The 16,023-nt window shown below is 41.8% G+C and overlaps 1 protein-coding gene across 5 annotated transcripts in view; it reads left to right on the forward strand.

Moving 5' to 3' along the window:
• The window catches only part of RGS3 (regulator of G protein signaling 3), a 183,041-nt gene that overhangs the window by 132,355 nt on the left and 34,663 nt on the right, over positions 1 to 16,023 (forward strand). Inside the window, exon 1 of one of the 5 annotated variants that reach the window (XM_074211138.1) lies at positions 2,622 to 2,943. The exons of 3 other annotated variants lie outside the window; for them this stretch is intronic. In XM_074211138.1, the coding sequence (XP_074067239.1) occupies positions 2,893 to 2,943 (51 nt within the window). In that variant the 5' untranslated portion in view covers positions 2,622 to 2,892. One more of the 5 variants, XM_074211139.1, reaches the window with a different exon arrangement.

The raw sequence follows: 16,023 nt of genomic DNA on the forward strand, positions 1-16,023 counted from the left end.
GAGGACTTGATCAGACGTAAGGATTTTACTAGTGTTAAGGAACTACAAGGGATACAGAAAGACCCAGGTTCAAAGCCTGTAGTTGAAAGTAAGATGACCATGGGAGTCTCAAGGCTATTGTAGAATCAGCAGATTCCACTAGATGTCACATTCTATACTTGGTATGGGAGCAGAGTCATTACCATAACCTAGACAGTGGCCATTAGAAACTACAGTGAAAAGAAAGTTGGATTTGAAGCTTTCTGGTCCTCAGTTTCTTAGGGTTTTAAAAAAGATCTTAGTTTAAATGATCTCTGAAGTTCCTTTACAGTATTCATCTATAATTCTTTGATTTTCTCATTTACACCATAGGTCTGAATTGTCCAAAGGGACTTGACACTAATGAATTAAGTGGTAAGGGATAGGGCATGGGGAATAGATAAGGATACTATAGAGCTTGTCAGGACAGGACCTACTTTAACAGAAACACCAAATAAGAAGATCCAAAGGGTTCCTGATTAGTATTACCTATTAAGTAAAGAGAAATCAGTGCATAGAAGAGGCTAGAAGGATATTTGTCACTTAGTTTTTGCAGGAGACTTTGGGAAAGACTTCTCTTTGTAACATAACCAAGACTGAACAGAGATGGGGAGAGAGAGAACATTGCCTACTCATTTGCTGATTGATTGTCATCTGGAGCCATGAGAATCATTGGAGTTGGCTGGTTTCTGGCACAGACTTAACTCACTTAATCCACTATTATTGAATAAAGACAATAGAATATTGCTTTAGTGCAGGCACTGGACTTAAGGAACAGCCTCTTCTACCAATGAGTGGTCCAGCAGGAAACTTCAGAGACACTACTTCATCTTCTCATCTCCATCGGCCTGGTCACTTCAGAGGACCTTCCCCCAAAAAAGGCAGAGACCCTCTTCTGCTACTACCCATTGAACAACTTTAATTTGTTGTGTGGTGGACAGAGCTCTGTCTCCAATCCTACTGCTTATCTTTACTACATGTGTAATTTTAGGCAAGTCGGTGTACTTCCTTTGGCTTCAGTTTCCTTGTCTATAAAATGCACCTATTGAACTAGACAACCTCTGACGTCCTATTCATTCTCTAAAATTATGATCTTAATGACCTTGGGGCCATGTAGTTTTATCAGAAATGCTGTTGGACTATTATCAGAAACACTTATTATATCACATAACTGCCTCAATACCACCAGTCCAATGTTTCAATAAGAAAACCTCATGAGCATTGGCATAGGGATCTTTAGTTGCTGGCTAAGCAAGCTCAAGGAACACACTAGAACAGAAACCTAAACATCATTTGCTTGACTCTTCAGTTTCTTCACTTTTGAGAGTTTTCCTTCATCTTAAATATCAAGAAAACAACCAGGTCTGTCTCTCTTGCTCAATCTACCTCCAAAGTCAAGGAAGGGCACAATCTCTGCTCCTTGAGTGGCTCATAGGTAACTGCCCCCAAGTGCTGAGAAAGACCTAAGCAAACCAGAAAAGTTGGCGACTCATTCATCCTGGGCAGGGTGCCATAGTAGGCTGCCTTCAAGAATGGGTCCATACTAGGCCAATGCTAATTCACTTCTGGGCTATGCAAATGATTTTTTTTGTCTCTGCCTTCTAATGACAAGACAAGGAAACAGTTCATATTTGTGAGTAAATGTATATGAGGAAGCCTCCAGGATATTTTTTGAAAAGGTCAGTATTTAGCTAAGTCTTTTTCTATGTGAGACTAACACTTGGTTTAACATTAGCCTTATTTCCCCAGTGAAGCTCTAAGTGAGTAGATGACTGCAGATCCCAAGGTAAATGCTTCTATTTATTTTTCATTGAGACAACACTCAGCCAGACTCTGATCCTATGCATGCTTTGTATGCCCAGAGCCTTAAGGGGTGCTTACTAGTTGTTTGCTAAATGGAATTACATCTATAGTGTAGGATGAGGTCCAAGATGGTATAGTCATTGGGTTCAACTCAGGGTCTTTAGAAGATGCTATTTTGAGTTACTGTATCTCTCCTTTCTCTTCCTCAACCTATAGGTTCAATTTATACAATGTTTTTAGTTATCACAGGAGTCAGAAACTGCTAAACTGTTGCTTTGAGAATGTTGAAAGGGCTATTCTGTCCCACCCTAGAGGTGACTCCATTCTTAGTCTGGAATGAATTCAACCTCTCCTGCTAATAAGATTACTTGGGGGTAGGATGGCAGAGTGGGGATGGTAGGGAGATGATAAGGATTCAGAGGTGATTGGATTTTCCTCTGGGAAGGGCACAGTGGCTTTACTCTGTACTTCCGTTGTTCACCTTGTCTGGACCAGCAGAACTCTCCTGGATGTTCTGAAATGTTGAAGCCTTTGTAGTAGTGATTGGGAGAAGTTAATCATGTTCCAGGTCCCAGCAGGCAAGAGTGTTGAGTGTGAGAGATGTCCTGACAGCCGGGTCAGCAGGGACCCCCTGGCCAGGTTTTGTCATGGGTCTGTGGTTGGGAAAACAGAAGCTGAGACTGAGCCTGTGTTTGTGAGGTTGGTATTTTGGAAAGATTAGACCCTCCCAGGTATGCGGGGGGGGGGGGGGGGGGGGGGGGGGGGGGTGGATGTGATTCCCCAGTCATCTGTGGCTCTTGGGAATAGATTAGGGATTATTTCATGCACAGCCAAATTCACTTTGGAGGTACAACTGCAAGGGAGAGAGAAGCCTTGGATTGAGGATTTATTTCCTAGAGCACTCAGAAAATAGTTTTTTGTTTGTGGGAGCAACTAATTCCCTTTCCCCTCTCACTTTCTGCCTGCCCAAGGGCAAAAATGGGGTACGTATTTGGAGAAGAAAAGAGAAGAGGAGGAGGAGGAGGAGGAGGAGGAGGAGAAAGAGGAGAAAAGCTGATCTGATTCATAGACATGGATGAGTGTAGCAGAAAGCTGGTCTTTTGGCTTCCCTTCTATCTGCAGGTAATGGTCCCCCCAGGGGAAGTTGGGCAGTGCCATAAATAGCCCAGCTGACACAAAGGCACTCTGTCTGGGGAGAGTCTTTCACATGTCTCAGGCAGCCACTTGACGCGGACCACTAATAAGTACTGCAGCCCTGCTTGGAAGCTGCCTGCCTGCCGGAGAATCCTGCTTCAGGCTTGATCCGGGTGCCCATGCCGTTAGTTCCTGGGGACCCTGGTGTTGGAGGATTGTTGCAGCTGGGGCCGGGCTGATTGAGCTCATTGTGCCTGGGACTCGGCTCAGTGTGCTGGGTAGGTGCTTTGGGAGAGCTGGTTTCCTTTCTATTCCAAGTGCTTTTTCTTTTTAAAAATTTCCTCTAAGGCAGCCATTGATGCAGATGTTGCAACCCGAGAGAATGGTGTGTATTGTTGGGTGTGGTATTGAGGGGTGGGGGAAGACTATGTGGAGAAAAAGAAAAAAGACGGGGGGAGAGAGGGGAGAGAGGGGGGAGAGAGAGAGAGAGAGAGAGAGAGAGAGAGAGAGAGAGAGAGAGAGAGAGAGAGAGAGAGACAGGCATGGGATTCTGATATAGTCCCTGCTGGTTTCCAGCCCTTGTCTCTGACTTTATTGCAAGGCATGTGATTTTTATTTGAGGAGTAAGACATTGGAATGTGTAGAAAATCTGTCCTTTGACCTGGGACTTGGTGACTGTAGTAAGCAAACTAGAAAACGGGTTTATTTGGTTAAAAGCAGCAGTTCTGAATGGAAAGTGGAGATCCAGCTGGCAGTAAATAAGAGATTTGTGGTTTCATCAGTGATGCTGAGGGGTGCCAATTTCAAACTATTATAACTCTGTTCTGAGGGTTTTTACTTTTGAGATCAGGCAATTTTAAGTATGTGAATGTGAATATATGTGATGCTTGACTGAACTATGGACTTTAAACAGGAGGCTTTGCTTCTGTTGAAATGTATAATGAGCTACTTGTAAAGTGTTAAGGTTGAGGGCAACTTGTTCTGCCCTCTGTAGTCAGGGCCACTTAGAAAATGTGCCAGGTCCTCCCTAAACCAAACCTACTTTCAAGACAGCTCCCTCTATGCTTCATTTCTTAGAGACTGGCTTTTAGAAGGGCCACTCCAGGTTGGGCTCTGCAAGGGGTGGGGCTGTCTCACCTAAGTTATTCAGACTCAGGGACCTTAGAAGGAAGGAAGAGAACAAATCTTGCCTAGCTGTCTGTTGCAAGAGCCAGCAGTAGCTTCAAGCTGATGGGGATGACTTGCTTTCTCCACACTGTGTGACTTCTTGACAAGGAAAAAGAAAATGATTGCAGTCACTCCCCAGTTCCTCAAATGTCTCCAAAGTCAGTCAGAAGCAATTTCCTCACTGGACCTGGTACTAGTTAATTTTCCAGTCAGCCTAATAGTTCCCATTTGACTTGAGGTGTAATAGAAGTTAGAGCAGCTCTATTTCCTTTATTTCTACATTTCCCTTGCTAAGTAACTGCAAAGAAAATTGTCCAGAGGTGAGGCAGTTTTGAGACTTGCCTATCCTGTTCTCTGACTGCCTGGGGTGATGGGTTGATGGATGTCAAGAGGAGGCAGTAGTTGGCTTTACACTATTAAGGGGAGCATGTTCCTGTAGGAAACTGAGAGATTTCAGACCCCAAGTGTCTCCATGATCTCTCCCAGAGCAGGCTTTCTATCATAACTATTTACAGAAGGAGGAGAGCTGTTTTATGGCAGGGTGGGGAACTGGGAGCTGAGAAATTCTGGTTCTTTATGGTGGGGGAGGGAGGCGTGAGGATTTTTCTGGACAGCTACTAGTTGTGTTGCTTCCACTGAGAACAAGTATGTTAGTCTTGTGTTTATGAAGAGTTTTTTTTTTTATGTATTCAAGTGAGGCAACCTGAAAATGTGGTGGTATATGTCTATATTTATTGGTTTCTTAGAGCCTAGCTGAAGCAGGGAATAAAACGCTTTGAGTGTTCTTTGTTAGTCACTCCTCATGTTATCTAACTCGGGTGGCCCCTCCTCCCCTCTCCCCCACCCAGCTCATGAGATGTGTTATTATTGTCCTTTGGTCCCCTATCTGTGTCTCTTCTGAATAAGCCTTTTATGTACTCATTTGTTTAGTTGTGCCCCCCCCCCCTTTAGAATCCAAGCTTTTTGAGGGCAGGATTTTGTTTTGTCTTTGCTTTTCTTTGTATAATCCGATACAATGCCTGGCTATGCTGAAGCCTTAACCCCTGTCACAGGTCCTAAAGGTAGGGGCATTCAACCAGCTAGAGCAAAGCTGATTATTAAGTGGAAAATATCTTTTCTGCTTAGTGTTTTGTGAGGATTATGGAATGGCATTTGCCATTTAAAAGTTTTGGCCAGGAAGGTGAGGTGGAAAGGCAGTGGGATAGAACGAAATGCTAAGTTGCAGATACTCTTAGCTTTATCTCCTAGGACCTGAGAATTTTCCACCTCTTGTTTCTTCCATCAGAGAACATCCTCAGTAACACTATTTAAAACAGATGATTAGAAGGAACTTTTGAGATTATTCAATTCCTTCATTTTTCCTAGAAAAATAGAAGCCCTGACTTTAAATTAAAATGGTAAGCCCTCCCATAGTTCTGTGAAGTTTACAGTCATTTCCTCATAATAAACCTGTGCAAATATTTTGCAGTTAATGTGACTAAAGTCTGGAGTGATTTACCTCTAATGAACTGAGATTTAAATATAGGTTGTCTGACTACAAACTCAGCATTTTATACAATGTTCTATTCCATTAATTCATCATTCTTTGCTTCCATGTGCTTCTCTCTGCTCTCATGGCCACTATCCTAGTTCAAGCCCTCAGCACCTCTCACCTGGACCCTTGCAATAACTTCCTATTTGGTTTCCTTGCCTGTGTCTCCCTTCTCTATTCCATTCTCCAAACAACTATCAAAGTGATATTCCTAAAGCACAGATCTGACTGTATCACTTTTCTGCTTGGTAAATTCCAGTAACTTTCTGTGGCCTCTAGAATCAAATATGAATTTTTTAAAACCATTCATAATCTTTCTCTAGTCTACCATTTCAAGATTATTATGCATGACTACCCTTCCTGCCCTAATTATTCCCCGGCCCTTGGTTCTGTGTCCTTTCTCCATGCCATTGTACCCAATGTCTAGCCTATAACTTCCTCCTTACCTCATATTCTCCATAGGGGTGATAAGGCTAAGTGATGAGGAAGTGCTTGATAGTTTTCTGGGAAAGTGGCCTCTGGAGTAGAGGGAATTGGGTATTATACAAAAAGTCCTGCACTGGGAATCTGGGCACTTGGATCTCAGCTGTACAACTAATCAATACATCAATTAATCAATAAACATCTATTAAGTGCTTGCTTTGTGTCAGACATTGTATAAACTGGAGATGGAGCAATGGCATAAGGAATAGCAAGAAGACCAGAAAGGGAAATAACATAATAATCCTAGGGTGTGATGTAGTCAGATTGTGCTTTGAAAAAAAAAATCACTGTAGTAGCTGTGTGGAGGAAGGCTCAGAGGGGGAAGAGATACAAGGTAGGGAAGGTAAATAGGAAGTTATTGCAGTGGTTCAGGTGAGAGGTGTTGAGGACTTGAACTAGGATCGTGACCATCATGTGAACAGAGAACTGAGGATGGGTGTAAGGGGTAGAGTGAGAATCAATAAGGTTATGGGGGAGCATGTGAAGTCAGAGTTGTAAAAACTGAGTGATCTACAATACCAACCATGTGTTAAGGAACTGTGCTACATCCTCATTTTACAGTTAAGGAGACTGAGCAAGAGGTTCAGCGATTTGTCCAGAGTCATAGAGCTACTGTGTCTAAGACTAGATTTGAACTCAAGTTTTCCTGACTCCAGGTCCAGCACTTTATCAACTGTGATAGGAAGGATGTGTCCAATCTCCACAGAAATAAGGACATTAGGGAGAGGAGTTAAGAATTGGTTTGGTGGCAATAGATAGTGTCTATGAGATTTTTAGTTGAACATTTCTAATAGGTAGTTGATAATATGGGACTAGAGCTTGAGAGAGAGAGACTAAGGCAAGATCTGTAGATTTGGGAGTCATTTGTGAAGAGATGGTAATTGGACCTGGGAGCTAGACTGTCAAGTAAGAGTTTAGAGAGAGAAGAGGGTTCAAGAAAAAACTTTGGCAACCATACACACTTAGGGAAGGGAGGCACAGAAGATGATCTACTAAAGGAGACTGAGGAATGGTTGGACAGGGAAGAAAAGAACAAGGAGAGGGAATGCTATGAAAACTAAGAGGAGAGAATCTAGGAGGAAGTGATCAGCACTATCAGTGACTGAAGAAAAGTGAAGGATGAAGTCCTATTGTAAGGGAGAAGAGAGGATTTGGAGGCAATGAGGAAAGACAGCTTTTTCTAGGAACTGGGAATGAAACATGGGAGGAATATAAGATTGGAGTTTGAGGGAGATAACTACCACATAGGAGGGTAAAGTGGGGGTTTTAAAGAAACAGCTTTGTGACTTGACACTGAATCCTTTACCTCCCATGGCTTCAGTTTCCTTTTCCATAAAATAAGGGAGTTGGATGAGTTGTTTTTCTAAGGTCCCTTCTGGCTACGACATTCCTTGTTCTCAAATTCCTTTCAATTTGAATAGTCTATGAGTGTCAGGGTCCACTACAAATTCTCTTTTGTTCCTCTTACCCTAGTGGGTGGAGAATGTGGTCCCCACTGAAGATAAAAGTGTTATCTATATATCTCCAGGAGTAGGCCCCCATTCCCTTCTTTGACTTTGGAGCCTGACAAATAGTTCTCATTGGAAATCCTTCCCCTGCTCTTGTGAGAAAGCCCAAGCGGCTAGAGGTTTGTTGTTGTTTGTGAAGCTATGCTGTTTCCAAGATGTCATCACTCCAGAGAAAGCTATTATTCCTCCCAGGAATAAACAAGCTTGTTTACAACTCAGTTGTACTAAGGAGAGAGAGAGGCTGGCGCCTTTCCCTGGGGTTGGGTCTGGGTGAGCTAGATGCTTGCCTTGTTTCTCAGACCCAGCTTTTCCAAAGAAAAGAGTTCTGCTTTGCCAGCAGGACACAGCTGCAGTGGGCCAAGACATGAGACCATCTCCTTTCAGGGAGTGGCAGAAGGCTCGAGACATGCATGTGTCCAGGGTCTTTGGGGTCCTAAGAGATTCCTAACAGAGGTCATCGGTGCTGGACCATTGTGTGTGAATGGGAGGGGAGCACACTTTATCTTGTCTAGATATTGTTAAAGTTCTTCCCATGGCATACTTCCCTTCTCCCTGAGATTGATCTTGCATGTTGTCCTTTTCTGAGATTCAGTTTGAACATAGGTTATATTCCAAAAGTTCATTTATAAATGAACTATTTCAATTTTAGAGCGCATTTTCCTGTAGAGACATGGTGTGTGGTGGTTAGGTTCCTGAGTGAGCCCACAAAAACCCATTTAATCCAAAATGTAGTTAAAATAGTACTGATACTGGCCCTGAGCCCAATCATGAAATGGACAGGGTTTTGCAAGAAGGGCAGATGGAGAATTTAGAATCAAAGCAGCGTTGCAGGAACAGTGAGGGAAAACCTTAAGCCAAAGGTTCCTAACTTTTCTTGTATCATAGGTATCTTTGGCTTTCTGGTGGAGTCTATGGATCCCTTCAAAAGATGTTTTTAAAGGCATAAAGGAAAACACACTGAATCACAAAGGAGAAACCTAAAGATGTACTATTTTACCCCATCTAAGTTCATGGACCTCTTGGGCCTCAGGTTAAGAATCCCTGACTTAAATGTTTTGCATGATTTCACATGCATGATCAATATCATGTTGCTTGTCTATGTCTGAGTTAAAAAAAAGAGAAAGAATCCCTGACAAGAGTGGTTGGGTAGTAGGTCTGATTCACAAATCAGTCTTATATCCAAGACTGCCTGTTCAATAAACAAACTGACACAGTGGAGAGAGGGCTGACCTCAGAGTCAGGAAGACCTGGGTTCAAGTTCTACCTTGGATACCTTCTGGCTTCCCCTACCTCTCTTAGTCATGACTGAGGTGTTGGTTTATTTCAACTGAGTTGAGATAATCACTCCAGGAGTTCATTATAGCAATTAAATTATTCTCCATTAACTAGAGTTCTTTCTTTCCATGAGTCATGAGTCTAAGAAGAATTTCAGCAGAGACTCCTCATTAGACTGAGAGGCAGAAGTCCCAAATTCTAGTTCAGGTTCTTTTCCTTAATAGCTTTTTGACTTTGAGTGAATCATCTTTCCCTCTGAATCTCAATTTCTTGATCTGTAGAATGAGAGGGTTGAGCCAGATCTCTAAGGTCCTCACTTCCTCCACTATTTTATGCTGTAATATTCTTTGTTCTATGGGATCTTCTATGACTGTGGTATCAGAAGAAGGGATGGAAGGGTGCTCAGAAGCAACTTTTAACTTTGCCTTCTCCCCACTTACTTTGTGCTGGCTTTGGAAGTGGTGATACTGAAAAGACCAGAGAGGAAGAGTCTAAAGTAGAATCTGGGGAGATTGTGACTGATTGTGTTTTCTGACATTCACCTGCTCTAGGCTGGGACTGTAGGGCAGAGTTACTTCTGGAGCCTGTGTTCCTCCTACCTTGAGATGAAGGAAGCAGAGATGCTTACATGATTGGGAGGAAGTGATATCAGACCAACTCTTCATGAAGTTGCCTTTCATAGAGGTGCTTTCCTCAGTACCTCAAGTCTCTCTTATATTCTGGTCACATTCTGCTGTGAATTACAGTGACCTGACTCTCTTCTCTTTGTCTCTACTTCTTGATTATAAGCTTCTGGGACCATAAGATCTTAAATTTACAGTTAGAAGGGAGCTAAAGTGACATTAAGATCATTCCCCTTATTTTGTAGTTGAGGATATCAAGGTACAAAAAGATGAACTGACTTGTCTAAGGTCACACTGAGAGTAAGTGGAAGAGCCAGGTTTTGAACAAAACCAGCTTCCCACTGCACATGCTGCTTCTTCCCAGCCCAGACATTACCCTAAGTTGGAAGCTTCTTTGGTTCCTGCTATGCAAGATTTAAGTGTACTCTCTCAGTTTGCTTTCTTCCTGATTCTCCTTCCCATGACTGACTCTAGAGTTGTTGCTTTTTTTTTTGCAAGGCAATGGGGTTAAGTGGCTTGCCCAAGGCCACACAGCTAGGTAATTATTGAGTGTCTGCAGCTGGATTTGAACTCAGGTACTCCTGACTCCAGGGCCAATGCTCTGTCCACTGCGCAACCTAGCCACCCCTGACTGACTCTAGAGTGAAGGGAAGTCATGATTGTAAAGAGTCCAGCAACTACTTCTACTCCCATTGATGATGCCCAGTAATGTTGGTATTTAACCACTTGAAGGGAGAGGAGTTTCAGCTTTTTCCCTGAAGGTGTATAAGTTCCCTTGCTTCTGTTTTCCTGAAGTCATAGGATTATTACTATTACTTCTGCTTCCTGTTTTACAGGTTCCCTTTTTTGTGTCTGTAGCTACCAATAATACTCTGACCCTCAGGGTATTAGTCTAGGGATGATATTCTAAACTGTCCAGAGGTCCTGAGTCAGTCATGGGTTCGCAAGATCAGCCCCTTGGGAATCCTACTGAAGTGGGAGCTCCAAAGGCTAGCCTTCCTCTTAGGCTCCTTAAAAGTGGAAGTCGATTTCACTTGTTTTTCCTCTTCATAAAGTCTTGTTCTGTTTGAGTTAACCCATTTGGATCTTTCACATTCTCCTGGTAAGTCCCTTCTCCCTTGCCCAATGCTTCAGTTTTTTCCTTATGATAACCATGATTTGAGCTCCTTAAATGCCCCGGAGAATATTTGACCCTTGGATTGTCATCTCTTTATTCCACTGGAACCTTCTTTGTTAGGGTTTTACTTATAGGAAGGGTCCAAGTGAGAGAAGGTAAGTAAAAGAGAGAGTTGCCCACCTCATTTTTAGACAGCATCAGTAATATTTGCATTGCTCTTGTGCCCTTTCTAATTTCCTTTCTTGTGTTCCAATATTGACCATACACTCCTTCCTGAATGGGCCTAGGCCCTCATGATGGATCTCCAATCTTTAAGTGTAGACTGGATCAAAGAGACCTATTGACCCAATCCCTACCTTGCTGCCTGGAGGAAATCTGGGAAGGGAACAAAGTTGACCTTTGCCAAGGAACCAGTAGGAGTGAGGGTTCTGGGCAGTAGTTTTGCAATGCCTGATCATTCTACTGTTGGGAATCCCAAGTAGGGGTACTAAAAAGGAGTGACAGGGAATTAGGATAAAAAGAAAATTTTTTTTCAATGTGATAGACTGGGAATCAGAATTCTAGTCCTGGTGTGGCTAGTAGCACTATCTGTGACTTTGGGTAATTTATTTAACCTCTGTGAGTCCTAACACTCATCTCTAACACAGGAATAATAATACTTCAATTCTATTTCCTGGTGTTAATGTGAGGAAAGCACTTTGTCGATCCTTAAATGTTTTACCAAGGCAAACATTTATTACTTTTATTCTGAGAATAAGCCAGTTGTTCTTTGGCCAGATTCTTTTGGGAAGTTGGTTAGTGACATAGCTGAGAATGTCACAGCTTTCCTTGGGCATATTACTAGATGCTGGAATAGGGCAAATTCCTGACCTAAACTGAGAAGGTTAATCTGTAGTTCATATCAATTTAAAGACTGGGGTTAGGAGAATCATATAATGACTAGGACTTAGTGGGAAGCAAATCAGAACTTAGGAACCTGAAGCTAGAAGTTTGAAAGGACCAGGGAATCCATAGTTACAAGAAGTGATGAATAATCCGTATATGATGGTAACAGGATTCACCAACCTCTGGAGGAACAGATAAGTCTCAGAGTTAGGGTAGGTAAGGGATCCAAAATATAGGTTGTCAGGTAGGATGGGTAAAAGGCACTCTGTTTCCACATAGGAGGAACCTTAATACCAAGATAAGAAAAATTTGACCTGGGGTGTTCCTTCCTGCCAGGGTAAGAAATTGTTCATGTGGATTGATGGCTAGGGTCTACAGGTATGTATATGTAGAAAATGGTTACTTCTGATTTAATAAATTTTGATTATGGGTAGATTCTTATGAGCGATCTTAGACTTAGGGTCTCATTTTAGGCTGAGGTGCCTGAGGGGACCAACATCCCCAGAGATGACCTTGGGCCATGCCTGATCCAATTCAGGACCTGTAGGACTAGATATCTGGTCTAACATTTTCTCTACAACTACCTATTGCCATTTCTTTGTTCCCTTCCCTGATTTCCTCCAGGCAGCAAGGTGGGGACTGGGTCAATAGGTCTCTTTGATCCAGTCTACACTTAAAGATTGGAGATCCATCATGAGGGCCTAGGCCCATTCAGGAAGGAATGTATGGTCAATATTGGAACACAAGAGCAATGCAAATATTACTGATGCTGTCTAAAAATGAGGTGGGCACCTCTCTCTTTTACTTACCTTCTCTCACTTGGACCCTTCCTATAAGTAAAACCCTAACAAAGAAGGTTCCAGTGGAATAAAGAGATGACAATCCAAGGGTCAAATCTTCTCTGGGGCATTTAAGGAGCTCAAATCATGGTTATCATAAGGAAAAAACTGAAGCATTGGGCAAGGGAGAAGGGACTTACCAGGAGAATGTGAAAGATCCAAATGGGTTAACTCAAACAGAACAAGACTTTATGAAGAGGAAAAACAAGTGAAATCGACTTCCACTTTTAAGGAGCCTAAGAGGAAGGCTAGCCTTTGGAGCTCCCACTTCAGTAGGATTCCCAAGGGGCTGATCTTGCGAACCCATGACTGACTCAGGACCATAGACTTTCTGAAAAAGTGACAAATTTTAAAGTTTCATCTATACTATTTTTTTTGCAAGGCAGTGGGGTTAAGTGATATGTCCAAGGATGCATAACTATGTAATTATTAAGTGTCTGAGGCCAGATTTGAACTTGGGTTCTCCTGTCTCCAGGGCTAGTGCTTTATCCATCACTATATTAAGTCTAGAGAATTGACAGAATAATAAATCAAGTTCCAATTTGTGGCATGGTGTAAGTGCTCACAATAAAAATTTAACAATTGACTCTTCCTGTCTGGTGGGAGCCGGTTCTAGTCCACCCCTGGTTCTGTCCCTCCCCTAAGGATTTTCTCTATACAAAATATTCCCCTGTTCTAAGGTACTATGGAATATTGGAGAAATTCCTAGTAAATAGGAGATAATATTGAGGATTTTTCTATGTAGAATCTTCCCCACTCAAGAAAGACAACATTTGTGCTTCAATACTATCTGCTTCCTAGAGGCAGGCATGAACTGGGGGATTTGAAGCTAGAGAGCATTTGAATGGAAAAGGGGATGTTTATCTATTTCTTCCCAAGCAGACTGATTTCCTTGAACATATTTAAGTTATTCACCATTACTACTCCATATTTGAGCTTTCTTCAAATTTGAGGCTTTGGGAGCCTTTTGTTTTATGACACAAGTTGTAGCCAAAGCTTCTGTAGGTATTAGGGGCTCCTTTCTGAGAGGATAGGGTTAAACAAACAAGAACTGTGTTGTCTGTGATAAACTATAAAAACAGCTTTCATAAAACCATACAACTGCTGAAATCCTATCTTCACTGCAAACTTAGAAAGTGTGCCTTAAGATCTTAGATCATGTTGTTTATTTCGTTCAACACTCTTAGGGAAGGGAGATATCATTTATGCAAGGTCACTGAACAGAGGGATGAAAAAGTGGACTTTTTCTTGTTATGTGTGTATATATATATATATATATATATATACACATATGTATATTTCCTTATGTGTATATATGTATTTCCATATGTATATATAAAATTTATTCCAACTCTATAAATTTCATATATATATATATATTTCCATATGTATATATACACATATAATATTTATTTTTTTCAACTGCCTATAAGGATAGTTTCAACATTTATTTTTTTTTACAAGGCAAATGGGGTTAAGTGGCTTGCCCAAGGCCACACAGCTAGGTAATTAATTATTAAGTGTCTGAGGCTGGATTTGAATTCAGGTCCTCCTGACTCCAGGGTTGGTGCTCTATCCACTGCACCACCTAGCTGCTCCTCAACATTTACTTTTTGTAAGATTTTGAGTTCCACTTTTTTCTCTCTCCCTTCCTTTTCTCCCCTCCTCCCTTTGACAATCTGATATAGGTAATACATGTATAACTGTTAAAAGTAATTCCATATTTGTCATATTGTGAAAGAAGAATAAGAGCAAAAGGGAAAAATGAGAGGAAAAAACATAAACCACTTAAAAAATTGAAAAGACTATGCTTTAGTCTGCATTCTTTCTCTGGATGTAGATGGTAAATTCCATCACAAGTTCTTGGATCATTTTCTTGGATCATTGTACTGCTGAGATGAGCTAAGTCTATCCTAGTTGTTCATCACACTATGTTGCTATTAATGTGTACAATGTTCTCCTGGTGATGTTCAGTTCACTAAGTACCAGTTCATGTAAGTCTTTCCAGGCTTTTCTGAAGTCTGCTCACTAATGATTTCTTTTTGAACAATAGTATTCCATTGCATTCATATATCACAATGTGTTCAGCCATTCCTCAAGGGATGGACATCCCCTCAATTTCTAATTTTTGGAACTACAAAAAGAGCTGCTATAAATATTTTCGTACATGTGGGTCTTTTCCCCTTATTATGATTTTTTTTTGGCATGTTGACCTTAGCAGAGATATTGGAGGTTGTGCCTTTCTGTTCTTTGTAAGTCTAGTGCTCTCTGAGATGTTTTCTTTCTTTCCAGAAGAATTTCTAGATCTGCTCCATCTTTTTTTTTCCCTACTCCATCTTTTAACTTGGCTTAGCTGTAGCATTATTTAATTCTACCCAGTGCCTACATCAGATAACAGAGCAGGAAATGAACTGAAAGGAGGCTCAGCTTTGTATTTCATTAAATCCCCTACCAAATTCAATCCAGAGTTTTAGGGCTGCTATGGAGGTAGTAGCAGATAAGAATCCCAATGCTTCTCAGACACTGTCGTTTACTTCCTGACTTGCCCAGACTGCAAGAGGAGTAGGAGGTCCTGGATTTTTGAAGGATTGGTTGAGATACTAGGAAATAATGGAATAGGACTGGAAGCTGGGCTTGTGTGGGGGAAAGGAGAGCAGAAGGATGATGGCATTGTGACCTAAAAGCTGAGACTAGGCAGAATTACTAGTTCCATCAGAGATAAGGGATACCTGTAAAAGGATGGGTTCTTAGAGAACCTGGTGAAATCATTTCAATTTGATTAGATACTTCTTTTTTTTTTTTTTTTTGGCAAGGCTATGGGGTTAAGTAGCTTGCCCAAGGTCACACAGCTAGGTAATCATTAAGTGTCTGAGTCTGGATTTGAACTCAGGTACTCCTGACTCCAGGGTCGATGCTTTATTCACTGCACCACCTAGCCACACCCCCATCAGATATTTCTTGAGGGCAAGGGAAAGACCTATTTTTCCATATCACACAACACCTAACCCAAGTCTAGGAAGACTAGTATTGGTGATCAATAAATACTAATAGGTAAATGAGTAGTTGAGGATTTAGACCCCACAGTGCTTCTCTGGCAGCATGAAACTTCTAGGCGAAAACCCCAGTGTTCCTATAGTTGACAAGGTGGGCCAGCAGTGGGACTGAGAAAAAGCTAGGAGACAGGAGAGGAAGCTTGGACTAAAAGGGTCACCTTGAGCCAAACAATTTTTTTCTCTTTCTGGGCCTCAAATTTCTTTTCCAAAAAACAAGGTGCTTGAACATAGGTGACTTTTAATGCCTTTTCTTATTCTATATCCTATGATTCTTAAATAAGCCCTTTGGCTAGGAAATCTCTCATAGAAATCTCCTGTGGTGAAACCAAGAAGAACCTGCCCCTTGATGGTAGCTGAGGTGATTAGGAGCACTTCCCCTTTACAGCATTGTTTGTTTTTTGCTCTAATCTGTCTGTGGGAATGGTCTGAGTTGCCAGACTTGCATTTCTGGTTTTGGGTCTGTTGTCGTATTTTCCAGCCCCCCATCCCACCAGGGTGTTGGCAAAAGAGTCACCAGCCGGGTGGCCAGGGCCACTCCTACCCTCCTCCCGAACCCCACCCCAGGAAAGGGGAAATTCAGAGCTAGT

Source organism: Macrotis lagotis, chromosome 1, assembly GCF_037893015.1.
Source record: "Macrotis lagotis isolate mMagLag1 chromosome 1, bilby.v1.9.chrom.fasta, whole genome shotgun sequence".
Taxonomy (NCBI): Eukaryota; Metazoa; Chordata; class Mammalia; order Peramelemorphia; family Peramelidae; genus Macrotis; species Macrotis lagotis.